General features: G+C 45.0%; 1 protein-coding gene across 1 annotated transcript; it reads right to left on the bottom strand.

The window, feature by feature from the left end:
- Positions 1 to 205: 205 nt before the first annotated feature.
- On the bottom strand, positions 206 to 22,485 carry Nfu1 (NFU1 iron-sulfur cluster scaffold). The gene is made up of 8 exons (XM_051154667.1): positions 22,427 to 22,485; positions 19,296 to 19,471; positions 16,228 to 16,363; positions 12,665 to 12,731; positions 11,068 to 11,182; positions 9,082 to 9,142; positions 3,916 to 4,090; positions 206 to 359 (listed from the first exon to the last, which is right to left on the bottom strand). The coding sequence occupies exons 1-8, from the start codon at positions 22,483 to 22,485 to the stop codon at positions 315 to 317; spliced, it is 834 nt and encodes a 277-aa protein (XP_051010624.1). The 3' UTR covers positions 206 to 314.
- Positions 22,486 to 23,362: the final 877 nt, after the last annotated feature.

Below are 23,362 nucleotides of genomic sequence, written 5' to 3'. Positions count from 1 at the left end.
ATTTTAAAAGCATTTTATTTATTTCTGATTTTTAAAAAAGTCAAATGGGGTAAACGGGAAATGTATTTTAGACTGTTTCACAGAGATTGCAAAGAAAGAACCAGCAGAGCCGAAGAACAAAAATAGTGCCCCGGATAAAGCCACGAGTGTGGGTGAGGACTCAGGATGGCATAAAGAACGTGTGAGGTGAAGCGGGTGGTATTTATATCCCTCTGGAGGAAGGAAACAGCTCATTAATCAACTTCCAAAGCCGATACTGTACAGCCTCAGTAGAGTCAAGTCCAACCGTTGTAGCCAAAGAAAGTGCAGATTATTTAAGTTGAGTTTGCTTCTTTTTCATCTGAATCGTCATCCATCACCTAAACCCAGAAAAGGAAGAGAATTCAAAAGCGAAGAAAAAGGTTAGACACTGTTATTTCCCCCATTTGAACATCCCTTGCCTACCTGAAATAGTCTATGACAATGCACACCACTCCTCAACAGACACAGACCTATCAACAGCCCAATGCACAAGTTCAGTCAGAACCCGGGATCCTAAGTTAATAAAAACAAACTAAACAATAAAAACATATAAAACAATCTGGCCCCTTTTCTTAGTCTCAAAAGAGAGGCCTCTGGCAGCAGCACCTCAGCTGGGCAGACTGAAAATGGCTGGCATTCCTCAGTGAGACTAACTAACTTCCCTATTTTAAAAAAATGTGTTTGTGTGAGTGCATGCCTGCGTGCGTGCGTGAGTGCGGGGGTGTGCGCGCGCGCGCGTGTGTATGATGGGGTGGTGCGCATGCCTTGTGCACCTGTGGAGGTCAGAGGATAACTTTCTGGAGTCAATTCTCTCCTTTTACCTTTAGTGGATTTCAAGTGTAGAACTTGGTGGCCAGGCTAGCACAGTAAGAACTTGCGCCAGCCTAACCTTTTGGGTTTTGTTTGTTTGTTTGGTTGGTTGGCTTTGGTCTTCCAAGACAGGGTTTCTCTGTGCAGCCTTGGTTGTCCTGGACACCAGGCTGGCTGAACTCACAGTGATCTACCTGCCTTTTCCTCCCCAGTGCTAGCATTAAAGGTGTGTGCAACCATGCCTGGTCCAGCCTTTTGTTTTTTTGTTTGTTTGTTTTTTTGGATTTTGAGACAGGGTTTCTCTGTGTAGCCTTGGATGTCCTGGACTCACTTTGCAGACCAGGCTGGCCTTGAACTCACAGTGGTCCGCTTGCTTCTGCTTCTGGAGTGCTGGGATTAAAGGTGTGTGCCACCACGCCTGGCTTACTTTATTATTTTTAATGTATACAAATATATTTAAATATAAAAATAGGGCTATTTTTATATTTCCGATTTGTTCATATATAACTACTGTAATAGGACCCAACATGGTAAAGAAGAGGACCAACTTCTGCAGACTGGTCTAATTTCAAGGCTCCTCTTATAAACTGTGGTATGTGTAACACACACACACACACACACACACACACACACACACACACACACACACACCAAAAATAGGACATGGAGACACACGCCTTTATTTCTAGTACTTGGGAAGTGGAAGCAGGCGAATCACTGAGGCCCAGGCCAGCCTGATCTACATAGGAATTTCCTGGGCTTCATAGTAGGACTCTGTCTCAAAAAAGAAAAGATTTTTTAAAAAAAGGACTGCCCCCCAAAAAATCTCTTAAGATAGGAAAAAAAAAAACCTATAAACTATTTTGATTTTACTCAAATAAAAATATTTTAAAACCTAAAGTGTGAAGAGTGTCAGGGAAAAAAAATAAAGGAAGAAAGAAAAGGCTAGTGTAGTGGGTGTAAATGCGTTTTAGGGGAGGTGGCTTGGAAGAGGGGTACAAGCATTAAAGAACCCCAAACAAAGTAGGTTTGGAAAAGTTCAAAGCCCACAGGCTAGTCTTTCTGCGGGCTGATGTGCGACTGGATAATAAAAGCCAACACCTCTGAAAAGAGTTAGAGAAGCCAGGAAGCTTCTCCCTTCCCACGCCTGCCTGCTACAGTTCTGCGGCAAGTCAAGGTTGTAACCAGTCGATTCTGTGCCCATCCTGGACACGTGAATAAAAACGCTTCCTCTTTGTTAATCTTCTGGCCTCAGCTAATACTATTTTTCAAAAGGCGATGAGGATGAGGAAGGAGGGGAGTAATGATGCAGAAACAAATCCTGATGAGCAGGGCAGCATCGGCGAACTCCCAGACTTGAAGAGTCACGCTATCGCAGGAAAGAGAGCCGCACCAGCCAGGCACAGCGCCGACCACCACCAAAACCTACAACAGCCACTGGGACCTTGATGGGTTCTGATGAGAGGTACTTAACAGAAGACATTTCTCCTAGTTTCTCTTGGAGGTTGACTAAAAATAGGCATTATACTTTAAAATATATCTAACAATATATCTAATAAAATAGATATCTAATTTCAGTGATATCTAATCCAAAGAATTTTGTAAATCAACTCTTTTCTTGGGGGGTGGGTGGGTGGGGCTCGAGACAGGGTTCTCTGGGTAAACTTGGTTGTTCGGGACTCTCTTTGTAGACCAGGTTGGTCTCAAACTCACGGAGATCCACCTGCCTCTGCCTCCTGAGTGCTGGGATTACAGGTGTGTGGGACCGTGCCTGGCTCAACTCTTACTTAGGTAAAATCATTCCTAAATTTGGAGTAAGATTCCCAAGAACTCTCAATGTCAGTGTGCAGAGGATGCTTGTGAGGCCCAGCAGAGCTGCTGCAGAGAAAGGCGAAGGTGCAGACAGGGCTTCTAAGCTCTCAGGCGGCCTAGTGCTGAGACACACGGAGAGCTCTGCACCAGCAGCGGACTAATAAGGAGTTGTACTAGACCAAAAGGCTAGTCTTCAACAGTACTCAGAGATAAGTGACTCTCTAAGCAACTGGGACAAGACACCTCCTAAAGCCACAGAGCCACTCCTCTATAACAGTTCTCTCGTTGATAGCCTTTTCTTTTTTCTTTGTCGTCGTTGTTGTTGTTTTTCCAGACAGGGTTTCTTTATGTAGCCTTGGCTGTCCTGGACTAGGCTGGCCTTGAACTCACAGAGCTCCTGCCTCTGCCTCCCAAGTGCTGGCATCACAGGTGTACACCACCATACCCGGCTTGATAGCCCTGCTTCTTAGTGACAATCACTTCAGTGTCACTGTGATAACCTTATACACTTGGAGACAAAAACCATCCCAAACTGCTACAGCCAAAGCCCAACTACTACTAATTTCACTGTACAGCAGTACACTTCCTTAGTGGCACACGCTTATAACCCCAGCTCTCAGGAGGCAGAGGCAGGGGCATTATGGGTTCCAGGCCAAGCTGGACTACACAGGAAGCTCCAGGCCAGCATAGATTAGGGAGAGAGAGATTATTTCATTAAACAAAGACTGGGACCAGCAAGATGGCTCAAGGGTAAAGCCACTGCCAAGGCTGAAGGCCTGAATTCTATCCCTGAAACCCCCATAAAAAGGAAAGAGAGAACCATTTCCACAGGTTACCCTCTGGCTTGCACATGCACTCCAGTGTGCACACCCACATACACAAGCATGCACACACACTCACATACATGTAATAAACAAATTTAATAAAGGCTAGGTGTAGTGGCACACATCTGTAACCCCAGCGCTTGGGAGGCAGGAGTTCAAGGTCATCCTCAGCTACATAGGGAGTTCAAGGTCACCCTGCGCTACATGAAACCTATCTTAAAAGAAAAAAAAAAAAAACTGATGGTGGAGACAGAGAAGGGGCGGGATAAGAAGTGGGACATTATGTGAGTCCCTCCACTCTTTGTTCATCTATAACTGCGTGGGGCTGTGAACCCCTTCATAACATCTGCAACCGGGAGAGACTCCCCCGTGGAGCGTTCCCAGATAAACACAGGTACAGACTTGGTCCCTCTTTACTGTTAAGCCCAGCCACCACAACGTTGCCTACCTGCTCTACGCCTTCCACTTCTGGAATATAAAACTGCAGCATGTTCTGAATCCCGCTTTTCAGGGTGATGATGGAGCTGGGACAGCTGGTGCAGGAGCCCTGGAGCTTCAGCCGCACGATGCCATCTTCAAAGCCTCTGTAGATCACGTCGCCCCCATCCTCCTGCACAGTAGGCCTGTGGCCATGGGACAGTCAGAACACATTTAAAACAGATGCCTTCAATGAAAAAGATTAAGACCGTTCATTGTTTTGTGCATGTGTTTCTGTGTGTGTACATGTTTCTACATGTATGTGCATGTGTGCACACGCGTGTTTCTGTATGTGTGTGTATCTGTGTGTGTGTATGTGTGTAGTTCACTGACTGGGGTTCATGAGCATGCGCAGAGGTCAGAAATGAACCCTGAGTGGCAGTCTAGGCACTGAGCACCTTGTTTTTTAGGGCAGGGTCTCTCACTGAACAGGAATCCATTTAGTAGGCTAAGCTCTTTCTGCCCCAGGCACTGGATCACAAAGACATTCCGTGCCCGGCTTTCTTAATGTGAGTTCTGGGGTCCGAACTTGACTGAGCTTACATGACAAGCACGTGCATGTTTATGACACATGTGAAACCTTCCAGAGTCACTTCCTTCTCCATGTCAGTTCTGGGAATGGAACTCAGGTTAGCAGGTACCAACTGACTTTCCCTCCTGAGCATCCTCACTGGCCCTGAATTCTAACTTTAAACCACTCGTGTGTCCAGCATCCTTTCCTCTCTGTATGGCTCACTCTTGTTGAGTGTCAGAGCCCGTCCATCTCATGGCTGCATAGGATTCCACCATGCTAATGCGGGTGGCTACCTATCCTGCAGTTGATGGGTACCTGACACACACGTAATGTGGCATCTTTTGGCATGGATAGGCACTGCCACTGGGAGACTGAACACAAGCAGGCGTGAGGCTCACGCCTGAATTGCTAGCGCTGAAGGACTGCCAGGTGTTCAAGGGGAGACTGGGCTGCAAACTCAGTTCCAAGCCAGTCCATATTACACTGTGAGCACCTGTCCCAACAAAAGTGTAAGTACATAGATTTGGTAAACAAAGCTTTCCTAGGATTACCCATCCTTACAGCCCCCAGCAGAGAGGTGAGCACTCCATGGCCTCCTGTTCTCATCACCTCTGCTGGCAATCAGCGTGGCTGACCCTGCCTGCTGGGCTGAAGTGGCAGTGTGTGGGGTCTGGGCGGACTTACGTGAGTAGGCAGCTGCACGCTTCCATGTTAGCGGCTGTCTGCGGACTGTCTTTTGCCGTGTTCTTGCTCTGGCCTCTATTTTATTTTTTCCCTTGTCAATTTTTAGTTCTTATGTATTCTGTCATACACACTACAAAAATCTTTTAAAAAAATTTTTTAAAAGATATTATTTTATGTGTAAGTGTGTGTACCTGAGTACTGTATGTGTACACAGCAGGAGGCCCGGAGGTCAGAAGACCGCATCGGATCCCCTAGAGCTAGTGCTACAGGTGGCAGTGAGCTCTCAGGTGGACACTGGGAACTGAATCTGGGTCCGGGTGAAGAGCAGGAAATGTTCCTAACCACACAGCCATCTCTTTGGCCTCCTAATTAAAAAAAAAAAATTTTTGTTTGGTGTACATGTGTAAGCTTGCACACATGTGCCCAGCAGCCGTGTGGAGGTAAGGGCAACTTGTGAGAGCTAGTTCTCTCCTTCCACCTTGTGGGTGCTGAGGATACAACCTGGGTTGTCAACCTGAGCACCAAGCACCTTTACCCACCAAACCACCTTGTCAGCCCTACGCCCTATAACATCTTTTGTAAGAAAGGCATAATTTTACAATTGCCTAATTTGTCTTTTCCTTGATTCTTCCAATTCTCTGTGTCCTTTGTTAATAAGAAAAAATAAGCAACAAAATCTGCCTATCTAAGGTCATGCAGATAGTAATTATTTTTGTTTTATTTTGTTTTTTTGAGACAGGTTTTCTCTGTGCTGCCTTGGCTGTCCTGGAACTTGCTCTGTAGACCAGGCTGGCCTTGAACTCACAGAAATCTACCTCCCAAGTGCTGGGATTAAAGGCGTGTATCACCAGCACCTGACATGGTATTAATTATTTTAATGTATGACACTTATTTGTTGGGGGTGTGTATATGCTGCTGTGTGCCTGTGAAGGAGTCAGTGTTTCTCCTTCTACAATTTGAGTCTCAGAGATGAAACTCAGGTCACCAGACTTGGCAACAAGTACCTCAGCCCAGGGAGCTGTCTCCCTGGCCCCATGCCATCTCATCTTAAGCATCCAGCATGATTTTTGGGTTGACCTAGAATGATATTGATATTGACACCCCACCCCCCACCCCTCGATTTGGCCTTTGGCACTCCTGACCAGCACTCTACCGCTGAGCTACACCCCAGCCTAAGCACAGCACTCTGGAGGCTGCAGTCCACTGCAGTGGGGTCCAGCATGTGCTTGTGCAGCTCACGGCACACCAGACAGCAAACCCCTGACACTAGATAAGGGCTGCTTCAGTGCACGGGCTATGCAGGCAGGACAGTAACACTTCACTCTTGCAGAGTGTTACACATAAGCCAACATTTACCTGATTGTTGAATCACATGTTAAAACTCTATCATGCCTGGGTATGGTCGCTTACTCCTTTACTTCCAGCAATCAGAAGGCAGAGGCAGAGGGAGCTCTGTGACTTACAGATCAACCAGGTAGATAGAGAGCAAGTTTCAGGCCAGCCAGGGCTACATGGTAAGACCTTTTCTCAAAAATACATAAATACAACTAATTTTTTTCTTTCTTTTTTTTTTTTTTTTCCCGAGACAGGGTTTCTCTGTGTAGCCCTGGCTGTGCCTGGACTTGCTTTGTAGACCAGGCTGCCTTGAACTCATAGTGATCTCCCTGCCTCTGCCTCCCGAGTGCTAGGATTAAAGGCGTGTGCCACCACGCCCAGCCTCAAATAATAAATTTTAACTCTCTTTCCTGATTATTTTTATGCTTTGTTAGAGAGGTGTTAATTTCTTCACATAATTGTGTCTCTTCATTTCAGTCAAGCATTCCTCACTTATTTTGAATCTGTGCTAGTAGATGGTTAGAGTTATGTTCCTGGTAGCAAATGCCCTCACTATGTGGTGGTGTCTACAGCTGTCAGCATCCTGTCTTCTGGTGCCTGGGGAACGTCAGTAGCTCTGCTAGCTACACTGTCTAGCTGCTGTGCATTTCCGTCCTTATACTGAAGTTCTGTGTCCTGATAAGAAGCACGTGGTTGGTTTTCTCACATTTTGACAACGTCATCCTTTGTTAGCCTTTCTATGTACCTTTAAATGTTCCTGCAAATCCTCAGGCACAATGTCATCTTGTCATTGTTTCCAATCTGCATTCTTTGGCACTGAACAAGTACTCTTTTGTCTGTCTTCTACACGGCGGGCACCTTCAACATACCTACTTGCTGGTTTTGATTCTACTATGAATGATTACTTTTACCATGTCTCAAACAATGCCCAGACTCAGAACACTTCTGTTCATACTCAGCTGCAATTTAAGTCGTTTCTCATCTCCCCCCGCTCCTCTCCTCCTCTCTCCCTCCTTTTTTTTTTGTTTTTGTTTTTGGCTTTTCAAGACAGGGTCTCTCTGAGTAGCCTTGGCTGTCCTGTATTCACTTTGTAAACCAGGCTGGCCTCAAACTCACAGAGATCCACCTGCCTCTGCCTCCCTAAGTAGTGGGATAACAGACGTGCCCAGCTTTCTCTTGCTTCTGTACACTTAACCCTCAGGACACTTCCTCCTTTCTGTGTGCTTCTACCCGGTTCTCACTACCGCTCTATATTCTGACATGAGCCGCTCTTCAGCTGTGTTGCATCTCACATGAAATTAATCTAAAGAGTTCTTAACTTACTATATTTTCAGTTCCATAAATATTATTTTCTTACAGATTCCTGTTCTCACAGGACTCCCTCATCTTTTCATTTATTTTATCTAACGTTTTAATCACCTTAAACACCAGCTACGGTAGCTCTAGTATACACTTCAGCCTCTTTGTTCAGTTTCAAGGTAAAATTCAGGGTTTTTTTTTTTTTTTTTTTTTTTTTTTTTTTTGGGTTTTTTGTTTGTTTGTTTGTTTTTGGATAGGTCAACAAATTTAATGATTGCTTCCCAACTACTGGGACTAAAAGCATGTCCCACCACACCTGGCCACTTAGCCAGCCTCTTACTGCTACATATCTAGGTTGTTTCTCTTTTCTTTTCTTTTTTTATTATATTTTTTTCAAGATAAGGATTCTTTGTGTAACAGCTCTGGCTGTCTTGGAACTCTCTTTGTAGACCAGGCTGCCCTCCAACTCACAGAGATCCACCTGCCTCTGCCTCCGGCGTGCTGGGATTAAGTGCATGTGCCACCATGCCCAGCTCTAAGTTGTTTCTTTTCTTTTTTCTTTTCTTCTTCTTCTTCTTTTCCTTTTTTGATTGATTTATTTACTATTTATACAGTATTCTGCCCGCATGTGTGCCTGCAGGCCAGAAGAGGGCACCAGATCTCATTATAGATGGTTGTGAGCCACCATGTGGTTGCTGGGAACTGAACTCAGGGTCCTTGGAAAAACAGACAGTGTTCTCAACCTTTGAGCCACCTCTCCAGCCCTCTAAGTTGTTCCTTAAAATAACTGAAGAAGAAAACATTTTCTTAAAAATCTGAACTTACTAGTCTGCTGGAAGAAAAATGGAGACAGGCTGTTCACTAGTCTTATTTTTATTCTTGATTTTTAAGGTCTAACTCTGTGTACCAAGCTAGCCTCCAACTCACAGAGACCCTCCCATCTGTTTCCCTAGGGACCAGAAGCAGGTGTCACAATGCCTGGCTTTTGTCTTTACCCTCTCTGGGCACTTGCTATGTTGATGCTATTCTCTTCACAGTCCTCACGAATCCAAAGTGCACTCTCTCTCCTAAACATGGACTGTGAGGGGAGTTCCTCTAGACTGTCCATGTGGATGGCTGTAAAGACAGGACTGAATGCTGAGGAACAGGCTTGAAGTTCAGGTGCAGTGACTGCTTTACCCTGGTCATCTGGAGCTCTGCTGCAGTCTCCTGATGAAAGCCCTCTGCTTTAATGAGGACTGTCTCTAGAGCCCGAGGTTGTGGGCACAGGGCGAGGAGGGTGGAGTGAGGGGTGCCAATACATACCGTATTCTAGTATCCAGGAGTTCTTTAATCATTGCTACGACTTCATCATCTTCTTCAGAACCTAGAAAAAAAATTACAAATAAGAAAACCAAACTGGGCGTGGTGGCACATGCCTGTAATCCCAGCAGTCAGGGAGGCAGACGAAGGTGGATCTCTGTGAGTTTGAGGCTAGCCTGGTCTACAGAGTGAGTCCAGGGCAGCCAAGGCTACACAGAGAAACCCTGTCATTCAAAAATAGTCTAAAATAACTACAGAAGGATTAACACTTGCTTGTTCCTCGGCACATTCCTGAAAAGCTAACAGCTGTTCATGCCTTATGTATAATCTTTCTGAATTCTCAAAAATTTTCTTAATTAAAATTTTTAGTATAATAAAATTTTTATTATATAAAATTTTTATTATATAAAATTATATAAATTTTTATAAAATTTTATAAAATTATATAATTTTTATAAAATTTTTATAAAATTTATATATTTTTATAAAATTTTTATAAAATTTATAAAATTTTAATAAAATTTTTATAAAAATTATATAAAATTTTTAGTATAATAGATACACACAAATTTTAAAATTTAGAAAACAGACTATATGTAGTTCTATATGAAGTTTTGTTCCTTCTAGAATTGTTTCCAGGGACAAATACATTCAAGGATAAAAATACTCCCACTGCTCTTGGTTGTCCTCCAGAACTGGATGGTACGGTCCTCCGGCTGATGACAGCGCACGCGCTGGTCACAGGGTACAGAGAACAGAAGCTGGAGCTGAGACTGACGTCCCCTCCCTGCTGCTGGCTGACCCACAGTGCTGGTGTGCAGAGGCTGCTGGGGACAACTGTGTCAGCCATCTTACTCAGCTGTGGACCCCACTGCTACACTACTGACCAGCCAGGCCACCGGTGAGACAGCAGCAAGCCTGATATGGGGTAACCAATGCTTTCTGATTGGAACTGAGGCCAGCTCCACAGGAGGGAAGTTGTATCTGGTATTGCAGCTGGGTCAAAACCCTGAGGCAGGAAGGTCATGGGCCCCTGTGGGGACACTACAACTGTTTTATTAACTATGCACAATGTGCTCACCAATTTTCTCTTGAAATAATCATGTTTATGGCCACGGATTAGGGTTGCTATCTGCTTTGGTTAGAGAAGCTTCTTCATGCAGTAGGTTAAAGTTACTCAGGGACTCACAACTTGTCAAATGCTGAGACTAAGTGACTGTTGAATGCTCAGCCCTAAATGGTTGTCCCCAGCACGACTCAAGACCATCATGGGGTGTTGGGGGAGGGGCAGAAGGACTATAAGGGCTGGAGGATAGAGTGGAGAGCTGTAGACCACTATCTGGCTGTTCTTCCAGAAGACCTCGGTTTAATTCCCAGCATCCACATGGTGGCTTACAACTGTCTGTAACTCCTCTCCTGGCCACCGCTGGCACGTAATGGTGGCCTCAAGGCACACAAATGGTGCACGGACGTAGATGCAGGCCAAACATCCATATACATGTTCAGGACCCTGAACATGGAGCGGGGAGGGTCTCATGAGGCCCCACCCTCCCTGAGGACCTACATGAAGTTACGGCCGGGGAAGAAGGACATTGTCAACAGAGGTGTCACCACTGGTAAGGTGCCAGAGCTCCAGCAGGTCACCTACCTGTGCTTCTGTAACCCTAACTAGCCTCATCTGAGTCACTCACATGACCAAACAGCATGAAAGTGGGGTCGGGGCTAGCTGGAAAAAGGACAAGAACTGTTAGGAGTGAGGGAGACAGGAAAGAGCGACAAGGGTGATTATGGAAAAAAAAAAAAAAAAAAACACATCACATACGTGTTTAAAAGGCCACAGTGAAGCCCGTAATTATGTGTAATTAAAATATTCTAGTAAAAACATTTTAAAATCCATATTCTGGCCAAGTCTGAAATCAAGGCAAATATAAATAAAGTAGGAAATACAGTAAGAGATAGATAAGCACTGATGACCCAACACAAGGCTACCTGCTTCTCCTGGAGGTGTTTCCTCAATCACTAGGGGTAAGCCAGACGCAAAGAAGTCCATAATTGTTGCATAAATATCCGGTTTCAGTAAATTCCAGTCTAATTCTTCATTCTCCTACAATCACGTTGAAGGAACATGTTGCATTTCCAGCCAAGTACAAAACAAATCCAGATCCCCACCCCAGATTTTACTTTAGTTAATTAATTAATTAATTAAAAATTGAGACTGCAGCTTGACTGGCATGGAACTCACTATGCAGACCAGACTGACGGTGAACTCACAGAGGACTGCCTACCTCCACCTCCTGAGTGCTGGGATGAGAGGTGTGTGCCACCACACCCAGGTCACAGTACAACTGCAGAACAGTGAACCATGCAAATGCACACATGTATCTGAAATCAGTCTTATGTGAACATGTGTCAAAAGAAAGACTGAGTACACCCCCCTTTCAGAGAGGGTCTGTGCCCAATGCTATCTGACAGACACATGGGTAATTCGTTCATAATACTTACTTGATTCCCTTTCTACTCCATCAACTCACAGAAAAGCATTAGTGAAAATACTATGTAGGGGCAGGCAAAATGGCTCAGTGGGTAAAGGCGCTTGCCACCAAGTTTGCCAACCCAAGTGCAGTGCCTGGGACCCACACGGTGGGAGGAGAGAACGGCCTCCTGTCAGCTGACCTCTGACCTCCATGTGCCCTTCATTTAACTTGGTGAATGAAGCAAACATCACCTGAGGTTTTAAAAAAAAATGTACGTATTTTATTTTACATGCATGGATGTTTTGTCTGCATGTATGTCTATGTACCATGTGTGCGGCGGGTATCCACTGAGGTCAGGGGAGAGCACTGGATGTCCTGGGATTGGAGTAACAGACGGTTGTGAGATGCTATGTGGGAGCTGGAAATCTAAACTGCGTTCTCTGCAAGGGCAGACAGTGTTCTTAACTGCTGAGCTATTTTTCCAGCCCCTCACCTGAGATTTTAATACCATGTGTTATTAAAAACCTTAGCATAGTAAGAATGAAAAGTCTGCTGGGCGTGGTGGCGCACACCTTTAATCCCAGCACTTGGGAGGCAGAGGCAGGTAGATCACTGTGAGTTCGAGGCCAGCCTGGTCTACAAAGTGAGTTTAGGCCAGCCAAGGCTACACAGAGAAACTCTGTCTCAAAAACCAAAAAATGAAAAGTCTACATTAGGGTGGTGGCACATGTTGTAATGTCGGCAACAGGGATGGACAAGGAAGGAAAGCCACAGATTTCAGCCAACCTGGACTACACAGCAAGACTATGGAAAAACCAAAGAAGAGAAGATTGAAAACCAGAGAACAGTGAAAATTCTGGCCAGGAGGTAGTGGTGAATGCCTTTAATCCCAGCACTCAAGAGGCAGAACAGGTTGATCTCTGTGAGTCTGAGGCGAGCCTGGTCTATGGAGTGAGTTCCAGGGCAGCCAGGGTTACACAGAAAAACATTGTCTTGAAAAAGGAAGGAAGGAAGGTAAGAAAGAAAAAAAGACAGAAAATTCTGGAGCGGGGCACTGGACTCAGAAAAAGCTAAAAACCGGCTAGTCTTGTTTTATGCTCTGATAACTGTACCTTTGTGACTGTGATGAAATCGGGTCCAAAGAAGACGCCTTTCACCCCTTCGATTCTGAATAGCTGTCTGTGGACACAGAACAGGAAATACACACAATGAGGGAAGACAAACATATGCAGAAGGAGAGAGAAATGTCACGCTGCGCCCAGTTAAAATGCTACTGACGTAAGATGGCTGTTCCTGCTTCTCCCAGGCTCACCTGCCTCATTCTAGGTATTTTGGCCAAGAACAACCAACCACACACTTGCTTCTCAAAGAGGCCCGGGAATATCAACATCAGGGTTTTTTTGTTTGTTTGTTTGTTTTTGTTTTTGTTTTTGCCCCTCCACCCCCAGCCCGAACATGTCTGTCGCCTGGGCCATTAGTGAAAAGGCTGGGGTACATGCAGACAATGCAGGGCAGTGTCACGTGAAGAAAGAGGGCACCACCACAGATCCACTGACAAAGGCAACTGAAAGTCTTCCTCAAGTGAGACACACTGATGCTCACTTGCTAAGTGCCAGGTTCTAGAGGACACAGACAGCCTGGCCTCTCCTCAGGAACTTAGAGCAAAAACAGTCCCTAAAATAGTTCAGGGACTACAACAAAGAAAAGATCAGTTTGCTTAGCTGAAGATGATAAACTCTATGAATACAAGAAACAGGATTTTGGGGCTGGAGAGATGGCTCAGAGGTTAAGAGCACTGGCTGCTCTCCTCCAGAGGTCCTGAGTTCAATTCCCAGCAACCACATGGTGGCTCACAACCATCTATAATGAGATCTGGTGCCCTGTTTTGCTGTACATGCAGGCTTTGATATATGTGTATATATGATAAATAAATAAATCTTAAAAAAAAAAAAAAAAAAAAAGAAACAGGATTTTTTTCCTGGTGGAGGTGGTAAAAAAAAAACCTGAACCCAGGGCCTAATCTATGCTCAATGGGGGCCATATATCCCTAGTGAAGCCATGTTTTGTTTTGTTTTTCGGTGTGTGTGTATGGGCGGGGAGACTCGCTGTGTAGCCTAGGCTGGCCTCGAACTCCCAGTCCTTCTATGACACCTAGGTGTTGGGCTTATGGACATGTAACACCACAGTAGGCTACACTAACATTTTTTTTTTTTATGTAAACATCCCTAGGCAAACCTTGCATGCCTGTGTGTGTGTTTCCTGAAGTTATATTCTTTAAAAAACAACAACAACAACAACAACAACAAAAAACAACAAAAACCCAGTATGGAGCTCTAAAATCAATTAAATAGTGATGAGGACTTCAGAACGTTTAATAAAACAAAACTAAACCGAATACCAAAATTAAATGTTAAAGTAAGAGAATCCCTATTACTTGTTAAAAAAGTAATTACTTTTTTTTTTTTTTTTTTTGAGACAGGGTTTCTCTATGTAGCCTTGGCTATCCTGGACTTGCTTTGTAGACTAGGCTGGCCTCGAACTCACAGCGATCCACCTGCCTCTGCCTCCCGAGTGCTAGGATTAAAGGCGTGCGCCACCACGCCCGGCTTCAAAAGTAATTACTTTTTTAAAAGTAATTATATTATATTATATTATATTATATTATATTATATTATATTATATTATTTGGTTTTTTGAGACAGGGTTTCCCTGTGTAGCCTTGTCTGTCTTGGACTCACTTTGTAGACTAGGCTGGCCTCAAACTCACAATGATCCACCTGACTCTGCCTCCTGAGTCCTGGGATTAAAGATGTGCACCATCATGCCCAGTTTTTATTTTTATTTATGTGTATACATGTCTGGGTGTATGCACATGAGTGCACTGTCTGAAGAGGCCAAAAGAGGGCACTGGATTCCCTTGGAACTGGAATAAGAGCTGAAAATTTGAACTTGTTGGTCTTAAGCACCTATTACCTATTGTACAAGTGCAAAGCATGAAAACACCCATCAAACACCTGCTTTATGCACACATACACACAGGTATGTACACTGAGCTATATTACACACATTTCCTACTGTTGTTGGTATTAAAAGCATGGAAAATAAATGCTCTACAGTGCATTCTGAGAAAAGGCATGTTTAAGTCAGAAAAATTGTACACATTTATCAACCAGAAATTTGAAAAACCATTTCTGAGCTTCCCTTCTGCCTGGCCTGGATGAGGTCTACAGCACGCAGGCAAACACGGAGGGCACCTGTGCTGGCCTCTTCATGTGCTCCACAAGCAGCGTCAGCACAGAGATTTCCTTTGGTGTTAGAGTGCAGCTCAGCGGCAGAGCACCCATTTAGCATGTACAAGGCCCTGTAGTCAGTCGCTTTCTGGCACAGAACAAAGAAATAAGGAAGGAATAAAAAAGGGAAGGAGGGAGAGCGGGGTGGGGGGTGGGGTGGGGCTCTGCGGACACTGACTCCAGTGTCTTGTTTGAATGCTTTCCCTGGCTGTATGTTCAGAAGAGGCTTGGCATGTGTTATCACTCTGCCACATATCATGTGTCTTGTGAACTTAGAAACTGTCCTCTGTGATTTTTAAAAGGTCACATCACATCCGACAACTGTAGACATTTATGGTCCCAAATGACAGTCTAGAACCTTAGCTACCCTTGCTTACAAAATGAAGGCAGCAGGGCTGGAGAGATGGCTCAGAGGGTAAGAGCACCGCCTGCTCTTCCAGAGGTCCTGAGTTCAATTCTCAGCAACCACATGGTGGCTCACAACCATCTGTAATGTGATCTGATTCCCTCTTCTGGATTGCAGGGGTACATATTGGTACAGTACTGTATACATAACAAAGAAACACATCTTAAAAAAAAACAAAACTACCCCCCAAACCCAAAATGAAAGCAGCACCTTTTCATGGTCCTTGAAAATTGGAGTTTAAGTTGGGCAGAATGGCACACATCCCTAATCCCAATACCAAGGAAGAGGAGGCACCAAGTTCAAGGCCAACTTCTGTTACACCTGTGAGTTTGTGACTAGCCTAGGTTGCAAGACATGCCAATCTCAAAAATATTTGAAAAGTGCTGAGGAAGACCCGGTGGATAAAGTCCATGGCACACAAACATGAAGACCCGAGTCCAGCTTCTTAGCAGACATGTGAGAAAGCGGAGCCTAGCAGTATGTACCTGTAGCCCCAGTGCTTGAGGGACAGAGGCAGAAGGACCCAGGCTAGCTGAGTAAGTGAGCAGCAGGTTCAGTGGGGGACCCTGTCTAAAGAATAAAATGGAGAGCGATAGAGGACAGCCCATGTTGACCTCTGGCCTTTGTGTGCATGCACATTCACACAAGCTCACACTCGGCGTCCCCTTCCCCGCCCCATGTATATACACACACATTAAATTTTTTTTTTTAACATTTAGAATTTGAAAGATTTGGGTCAGAAATTTATCATAACTACCCACTCAGTGGACTTTTCTTAAGTAAAGTTAATAGTAGTAGGATAAAAACTTAAGTATTCTTGCTAGAGCTAGAGCTGCCAAATGCGTCGCGCAGAAGGTCTTTGTAACTTCAGTTCAACCCTTCTAAACCCAGCCACGCCACACAATGTCCCAGCACTGCCAGGCTGCCTGACCCACAGGGTGCCGCTTTGCTTCTTGGTAAAAGCCAGCAGAAACAGTACCTGGCCAGAGGGGAACGGAAAGCCGCAGCTGGCGTGGGGAAATCCATGGTCCTCGTCTCAAGAACTGGCTTTCCTGGTATAAACTTTAAGCTGTTGGGATTTGGGGTGTCTTGTGTTTGAATAAACATGAGTCGTGCTGAAAAACAGAAATGGTGTTATGCTAGAAAGAAATAGTTTAAGTTATGGACAACAAAGTGCTCTTTTTAAAAAGGGATTTATTTATTTATTTATTTTATATGTATGAATGCTCCGCCTGCATGTGTGTATGTACCACGTGCCAGCAGTGCCGCAGAAGCCATCAGACCCTATAGGATGCAGTCACAGATGGCTATAAGCTACCATGTGGATGCTGGGAGTCACGCCTAAACCTTCTGCAAGATTAGCAAGTGCTCTAACCATTGAGCATCTCTCTAGCTCCCTGAAGTGCTTATTTTAGAGAAACAGAAGTAAGACAAATTAGAGAGAGAAAAAAATAGACACCCCCTGCCCCCGCCACACTTTATTTCCCATGCTGACCAGAGAGATCCTAAAAAGTTAAAATGCTTGAACTTTGATGCTTAAGCACTTCATTAAAATGCCTGTGCCTACATGGGCAAGGTGGCACATGCCTGTGATCTCAGCACTTGGGAGACAGAGGCAGGCTGATTGCTGTGAATTTGAGGCCAGCCTGGTCTACAACGTGAGTCCAGGACAGCCAAGGCTACACAGAGAAACTGTCTCAAAAAAATGAAACCAAATAAAATAAAATATCTGTGCCTCCAATCAAAAAGAGTCTGCTTTTAAAGGGAACAGTTTTGGAAATAAAATTTTAATGAAAAACAGCCACTACTTTCTATTCTGAACCAGTCATTTTTTGTGGGTTTGTTTGTTTGTTTGTTTGAGATAGCGTCTCACTGTGTAGCCTTGGCTGGCCTGGAACTTACTATGTAGACCAGACTTGGCTTCAAACTTACAGAGATCTGCCTGCCTCTGCCTCCTCAAGTGCTGGGACTAAAAGTATAAAGCCTGGCTTTGTTTTTGCTTGTTTGTCTGTCTGTTTGTTTGTTTGTGTTTTTGCTGTTGTCTTAATAATTTACTCGTAACTAAGGTTACCGTGTTCATTAGGTACCCTACTGAATCTGAAGGATGAAATCTGGCTTTATCCTACTCAATATACTGAGTAATCCAGGTCTACAGAAAAGGAGGCTTTAGAAACACCCAAGGGTGAAACGATAAATGTAAAATCAAAGAAGTCAAAACAAAATCGATTTGAATGCTAGGATCAGGCAGGTGTGGTAGCCTAGCACCTGCGGCCCCAGCATGGGAGGCTGAGGACGAGAAACAGGAGTTCGTGCCAGTCTCAGCCACACAGCAAGGCCCCAACCAGCCTAGGGCACCCTGCAAGATTCTCTCAAAAAATCAAACCAAGTTGAACAGCCCAGACAATCTATTTACACTGGAGGAGAAAAATTAAGAAAATTATGGTACCACTATACAACTTTTCTCTTTTAGCATAAATAAGCTACCTCAAAGACTAACCTGAATAGATAGTCAACATCATTACAATTATAGTCTAAATTTGGTTTAATAGGTATTTTAAAAACAACTCCACATACATACAAGTAACACTATATGGACTTAACAGGTTATATTTAGGAATATATATGAATATACAAATACAAATATGCATGCAATAACAACTGATGATAAAAGGGGCCATGATGCCAGGTGTAGTGGCACACACCTGTGATTCCAGCACTCGGGAGGCAGAGGCAAGCATATTTCTCTGAGTTCAAGGCCAGCTTGGTCTAGAGAGCGAGTCTAGGACAGCCAGGGCTACACAGAGAAACCCTGTCTCAAAAACCAAAAACCAAAACCAAAACAAGGGTGGGGTGGGGGCATGAATTTGAAGGAGAATGAGGAGAGGTTTATGGAGCATTTACAGAGAGGAAAGGAAAGGGAGAAACACTGTTATTAAAATACAATCTGAAAATTAACAATCAATCAATTGCTAGCTCTAACATCCAGCCAGACACTTCTCAAAGTGTCCTGAGTTAGCACAGGATGGAACTGATGTAAAGTATTTTTCCCCTCTGGGGAGTGATGCTACAGGGTCCTCAGGTAGGCAGGCAGCGCTCCAGCACAGCACAGATAGGAACTGAAATCAGTGGGTGGCCAACTGGAAAAGACTAGACCACTGCCAACTGCAGCCCCACAAAGGTGGCCGGTCCTACTGAGGCCTCAGCATTTACATCTCAGGCCTTTTGTGATTCAAGGAACCATGCAGGCCACAGGCGACCATTCCTCATCTCCAGTCTGCAGCAGAGGCCAGACCTCCTCCTGACTCAACTCATGCCCTTAGCTACTCGGCCTCACCCCAGGACGCGGCCACCAGGAGGCGCAGGAGGCTGTAAGAAGAAAGAGGTCCATCTGGACCACATCAAGCCAAGCACACCACCCCTGGCCACGTTCCCCTGACTGCACTACCGTGCTCACATTTGAAATTACACTCAGAAGCAGAATCTAGAAGGTTTGGCTGGAGGCCAGGAGCTTACAGTTGTACAGATATTCCTGAAAGTAACACCTTAAAATCCACATGACTCGTTCAGCACAGGCCCACTTGTTAACTTCTTTTTCTTAAATAATGTTTCATTTTGGAAATCATTTCCTGAGCAACTCATGGTCTAAGAAAATGTATTTACAAGACAGGGAGATTTCACAAGTCTACAGATAATGTCTTCTGACTAATTATAGTAAAGTATGGTTTTACCACGGGGGGTAGGGGGAATGGACAGGAAATTGCTGGATCCTTTTTATAAGCCTCTGAATAGATAATTGACAAATTCTTGAGCTGGTGAGATGGCTCCTGCTGGCTACCAAGGCAAACACCTGGGCACAGTCCCCAGCACCCACGTGATAGAAGAGATCTGACTCAAGCAAGCCCACACATACAGTGTGACACACATACAAATTAATTAAAAAAATTTTTTTATAAAGAAAACTTTAAAATGTTGTCTTTTATGACCAGTAACTTTAGCACTGTTCCATGGGTTTCTGCAACAATTTTCTCTGAAGAGGTGAAACCGTACCTGAGTTATACAACGGTGGGCGCAGCGGGAAAAGTGGTCTCCACGCATATTGGTGCAGGGGTTGTTTCTTAAAGCCGTGTGGAGTCACATGACAGAACCTACATGGAAAACAAACAATGAATGACAATGTAAGGAATGGAATCTGCTTGGTTGTTGTTTTGAAACCGGGTCTCACTCTGTTACCCAGGTGGCCTCATGAACTTCTGTGATTTCTTGCCTCTGCAGTCATAGACAGGAGAGCCACACCCAGCCAGCGATATGATCTTTTAAAGTCAATTTATATTTCTCTTGTGTATGTAAAACAGCTAAGGTTTAAGAATAACCAGCAATCGGGAAGCAGAGGCAGGCGGATTGCTGTGAGTTCAAGGCCAGCCTGGTCTACAAAGTGAGTCCAGGACAGCCAAGGCTACACAGAGAAACCCTGTCTCAAAAAAAAAAAAAAAAAAAAAAAAAAAAAAAAAGAATAACCAGCAATAAAACATTAGAGAGTTAACTTTCCATTTTTCTACTGGCAACAATATTTCTACTTCAGCAAATAATACAAACAATTAAAAAGGAAGGTAAAGGCCCTGGAGATGGCTGAGCAAGTTACTTAAGTAAGTGCACTTGCTCCTCTTGTAGAAGGTCTGAGCCCCAGCACCTGCCTGGTAGCTCCTAATTGTATACAGCTCCAGTTCCAAGTGATCCAAAGCCCTCTTCTGACCTGCTTAGGCATCAGGCATGTAGAGGCACACATACATACATTCAGGAAAAACATGTATATGCATAAAATAAAATGCCGGGCGTGGTGGCACACGCCAGTAATCCCAGCACTCAGGAGGACAGGGGCAGGCAGATCACTGTGAGTTCGAGGCCAGCCTGGTCTACAAAGCGAGTCCAGGACAGCTAGGGCTACACAGAGAAACCCTGTCTCAAAAAAAATAAAAAATAAAAAAATAAAACCACTGGTAATACACATTAATATCCAGGCATCAGGAACAAAAATGTACTAACAAAGTAGGCCCAGACCCTCAACCACATGATGGCTTGCTTTTTTATATTCTCCTCCTTTTTTGGTTTTTCATGGGGGAGTGGGGGCAGGGCAGGGGGAAAAAAAAAGTAAAGAATGGGTATCTCGAAGCAAAAATCTGAAACATTCTAAGCTTGGACCCATCCCATACCTGACCTCATGTAAGGGGCCTGCCAAAGCCCACTAGAAACAATGCATACAATTTCCATTATGGGTAAGGGAAAAAGGAGATCATAAAAAAAATGTCTTGTGTTTACACTTGAGTTCTATCCCCTGGTACCTCATTAAGTACAAATGTCCTAAAGCCTACAGCCGGAAACTCTACTGGATGCTATATTTAGGATAAAGGGCACTCCACTCCACTCCACCACAAGTCTAAAGTCTAACTGCACACAAACAAGGGCCTCTACACTGCAGAGCTGCCCACAGTCAGTCTGTGTGATGGGAAACACTAACCCAGGGCTGGAGCCTCGGTCCATTCTGGCAGAGAAGTACTGACTGGCTGTTTTCAACACTTCACCAAAGTAAAACCAAAGGGAGCTTTGAAAATAACTGCTACCAGAAAGGGAAATAAAAGCACAATTTAATTGGACTCTGGTTACTTTTTTATTTTCTTTCTTAATTTTGAGACGGTCTGGCTGTATAGCCCAGGCTGCCTAGAATTTGCTTTGTACAACGGGCTGGCCTTGAACACACAGCAATCTACCGGCCTTAAGTGTTTACTTAAAATTGTCCTCTGAGACCCCTTGTTGGGGCAAAGAACAGAAGAGGAAAACAGCCCAAGAGAAAAAAACACCATGCCTTTGAGGCCTGAAGGAGGGCAAATTGTTGGAGTAAAAACAGTGCCCTAAGGCCAGGCGGTGGTGGCACATGCCTTTAATCCCAACACTTGGGAGGCAGAGGCAGGTGGGTCTCTTGTCAGTTCGAGGCCAGCCTGGTCTCTGGAGCGAGTTCCAGGACAGCAAGAGTTGTTACACAGAGAAACCCTGTCTCAAAAAACCAACCAACCAACCAAAACAGTGCCCTGAACACAGCTGGGAAGCCACCCATTCCCAGGCACCTTCCCAAAATACAAGACTCAGGTACTGTTAAATCCCACGATATAAAAATACTCGTGACACCAATGGCTAAGTAGATGTCGTACCCAGAAGACAGTCCAGCTGGGACCCCCTCCGTCCCCCCAGTCCCCAGCTAACTGTCTTGGTTCCCGGGGCTCCCCCAGGGCATGCTTGCTTGCTGTCTCCCACCTTTACAGTTTGATGTATAACACTCGTTTGAAACAAAAGCCATGCACTCTAGATCACTCTCCCTTAGGAACACCTTTCAAAGCAGGCACATACCAGGCCACACAGTAGGTGGCAGCTGTTATCACTATGCAGTAACCAGTAACTGCCCGTTAACTGATCAGAATGAATACTCTAGGATTTGGAAACACCCTGGTATTCCAGTACTGCGGTTCCTCCAACCCTAGGTAAAAAGCAGCAGTGGATAAATTACAAATGTACTCTGGCAGGAAGGTTTGAAGTCTAAAGACCCTGAGCAAAGTAACTCAAGGAAAGTCATTGAAAGCAGAAGGCAACCCACAAAATCCTTCTGCTAATCTGTTGTTGTTTTAATGAGATGTATTTAGTAGTTTTAAAACAGGGTGAAGGGGGTGGGTGGGTGTCTCATAAATAGTTCAGGCTGGCCTTGAACTCCTGGCCTTCTTGCCTTCACCTCTCAAGTGCTGCTGGGGTGACAGGTGTGGGGGCTCGCGAGATGCATTTGAAACTTCAAGCATTCTATTAGGCCCTTTTCCACAGGAGTCACCGCGGGCCTGACAGACATCTGAGCGAGTGGCTCTGGAAGAGGAACAGGGCACGGCTGGCATAGGCCTGGGCGGTGGGGTCCCCTCCGAGCCGTGACCTTGGGCGTGCCTTCCGGGAAAGGGAGGGAAACGACCCCGGGAACGTTCTCCCCTTCGGGACCACGTCCCCACGGGATTCACAAGGGGACGGGACTCCGGGGAGGGTGGCCGGCCTCGGGCCCGGGAGCCAGGACAAGGCTCCTCCTTTCAGACGCCAGCACCCTCCCTGTGAGAGGGCGGCGGCAGGGAACTGTTGGCCCGGGCGCTGACACCTACCGCCTGCATAGCCGGGATACACCGACCGCAGCTCCCCACGCCCGCTTGGCCGCCGCCATCACTTCAGTGCTACTGCGCTTGCGCGGACACGCCTTCTTCCAAGTCCTATGCAGACTCAGGCCTCGGGGAGAGGGCGGTCACTGGAGCTGGGTCCTCTACTGGTCGAGGGCGGTGCTGCGGTGGCTGTCTTCTCCCCCTTGTTTTACTGAAAATAGATTCCCCCCCTCACATAATATATCCTGATTAGTTTCTTTCCCTCTACTTCTCCCAGTTTTCCTACCCCTCCTCTCCGGATCCTCCCTCTTTCTGTCTCTCATTAGAAAACAAACAGGCTTCTAAAGGAATATAATATACAACATAATACAATATGAGGCGATAACACAAAAAACTAACGAATCAGAATGGGAAAAAAACAAACAGAAGAAAGGAGCCTAAGAAAATTCATAAGAAAACACAAATAAATGCAGAGACCCACTTGCTCACATGCTCAAGAATCCCATGAAAACGCAAAACTGGAAGCCATAAAATACATGTAAAAGACCTATAGAGCAAAAGGGAGAGGGAGGAAAGAGAGAAAACAGACACACACACATATCCAATATGTGTATATGTGTACATGTATCAAAAAGGGTGTAATCACACACACACACACACACACACACACACACACACACACCCACACACCCACACACACACACCCTGACTTAACATTATGAGGTAAGGAACTTTCAAAGATGCTGTTGAGTTTGTTGCCTGCTGGGCATGTGGCCTATGCTTAGGAAGTTTGTCTCCCCAGTGAGATTCCTTTGGAGAAAACTTGATTTTCATTTGCAAGTGGTTATCAGTTGGAGATAGCTGCTGGGTTAGTGATGGGGGACATGCATGTGTCCACTTTCCCTTTTCAGCTCTAGGACCCCATCTGAGGCAGACTCTTTC

The sequence above is a fragment of the Acomys russatus genome, chromosome 13, assembly GCF_903995435.1.
Source record: "Acomys russatus chromosome 13, mAcoRus1.1, whole genome shotgun sequence".
In the NCBI taxonomy this organism is placed as follows: Eukaryota; Metazoa; Chordata; class Mammalia; order Rodentia; family Muridae; genus Acomys; species Acomys russatus.
Note: the sequence above shows the minus strand (reverse complement) of the source record. Positions and strands in the feature narration are given on the sequence as shown.

Excerpts from the sequence above, each read along its gene's own strand:
- Nfu1 (XM_051154667.1), bottom strand. The coding sequence starts at position 22,485 with ATGGCGGCGGCCAAGCGGGCGTGGGGAGCTGCGGTCGGTGTATCCCGG. Across the intron at positions 19,472-22,426 it reads GTATCCCGGCTATGCAGGCG|AGTGAGACCCGGTTTCAAAA; the intron begins GTAGGTGTCAGC and ends CCTGGGTAACAG. Across the intron at positions 12,732-16,227 it reads TTCCGTTCCCCTCTGGCCAG|ACAGCTATTCAGAATCGAAG; the intron begins GTACTGTTTCTG and ends CTGTGTCCACAG.